The sequence below is a fragment of the Antrostomus carolinensis genome, unplaced genomic scaffold (genome assembly GCF_000700745.2).
Source record: "Antrostomus carolinensis isolate BGI_N321 unplaced genomic scaffold, ASM70074v2 scaffold38449, whole genome shotgun sequence".
Lineage (NCBI taxonomy): Eukaryota > Metazoa > Chordata > Aves > Caprimulgiformes > Caprimulgidae > Antrostomus > Antrostomus carolinensis.
In genome coordinates, this window is record NW_010339895.1 from 1 (window position 1) to 1,133 (window position 1,133).

Below are 1,133 nucleotides of genomic sequence, written 5' to 3' on the forward strand. Positions count from 1 at the left end.
ACATAGTCTTTCATGGGGTAGCTCATCGGGCTGCAGGTTTTCACCGCCCTGTACTTCTTGGGGTAGGGGTCCTGCTCGGCCGGGGGTCCCGAGCAGCACAGGATACCCCCGCCAAAAAGCTGGAGGGCACTGGAGGCCCAGCCGATGTAGAGGGCAGCCCCCAGCTCTCTCTTGAGGGCCTCGGGCACCAAGGGGTTGTAGAAGTTGCTGACGATGGTGTTAGCAGACCAGGAGACGGGGATGAGCAGCATGATGCTGGCCAGGACGAAGATGGCACCTGCCACGATGGAGATCCTGGTCTTGGTGCTCTTGTCATCCACGCAGCGGGTGCAGTCCGCACCCGAGATGGCGGTGAGGAAGGCGAAGAAGGACGCGAAGATGGAGGTGACCACCAAGGCACGAGCCGCTTGCAGGTCAGAGGTGAGGTCCAGCAGGGAGTCATAGACCTTGCACTGCATCTGCCCCGTGCTTTCGTACACGCAGTTCATCCACAGCCCTTCCCAGAAGACCTGGGCCACCACGATGTTGGAGCCGATGAAGGCCGTCACCTTCCACATGGGCAGCGCGCAGGTGAGGATGGAGCCCAGCCAGCCCAGCACGGCCAGCATCATCCCCCCCGTCTGCATCGTCATCGTCGCCATCAACAGCACCTGTGGGGACAGGGCACGGCTGTCACCGACACGGCCCCCAGCCAGGGGGACTTCCTGGAGAGGGTGGACTTCACGCTGGGTGTGTCCTGTTCCCTGTCCCGGTGGGAACAGCTGCGGGACAGCATGGGGACACGTGTGACATGGGGCATTGCTGTGGGACAGCATGGGGACACCTGTGACATGGGGCATTGCTGCGGGACAGCATGGGGACACCTGTGACATGGGGCATTGCTGCGGGACAGCATGGGGACACGTGTGACATGGGACATGGCTTCAGGTCTATATGAGGTCACCTGTGGTGTGGGACGTGGCTGCAGGTCAATATGGGGACACGTGTGGCACCGAGCACCCAGGTCATGAGGATGCTGAGGTGCAGGAGCCCCCACGTGCCACGTTGGCCCCCACCATGTCCCCAGAGCAGTCCTCTGCCATTGCCCATCCCACTGGGCCGTGCGCGGGGTGTTTGGGGGGGGACAGCTTTTG

General features: G+C 62.7%; 1 protein-coding gene across 1 annotated transcript; it reads right to left on the reverse strand.

Annotated features, from left to right (window-relative positions):
• Window positions 1-5: 5 nt before the first annotated feature.
• LOC104531197 (claudin-4-like) lies at window positions 6-646 on the reverse strand (the record flags this gene model as incomplete). The annotated part of the gene is made up of 1 exon (XM_010176012.2): window positions 6-646. A coding segment is annotated over exon 1 (636 nt), but the record flags the coding sequence as incomplete, so codon positions are not given.
• Between the last annotated feature and the right edge of the window lie 487 nt (window positions 647-1,133).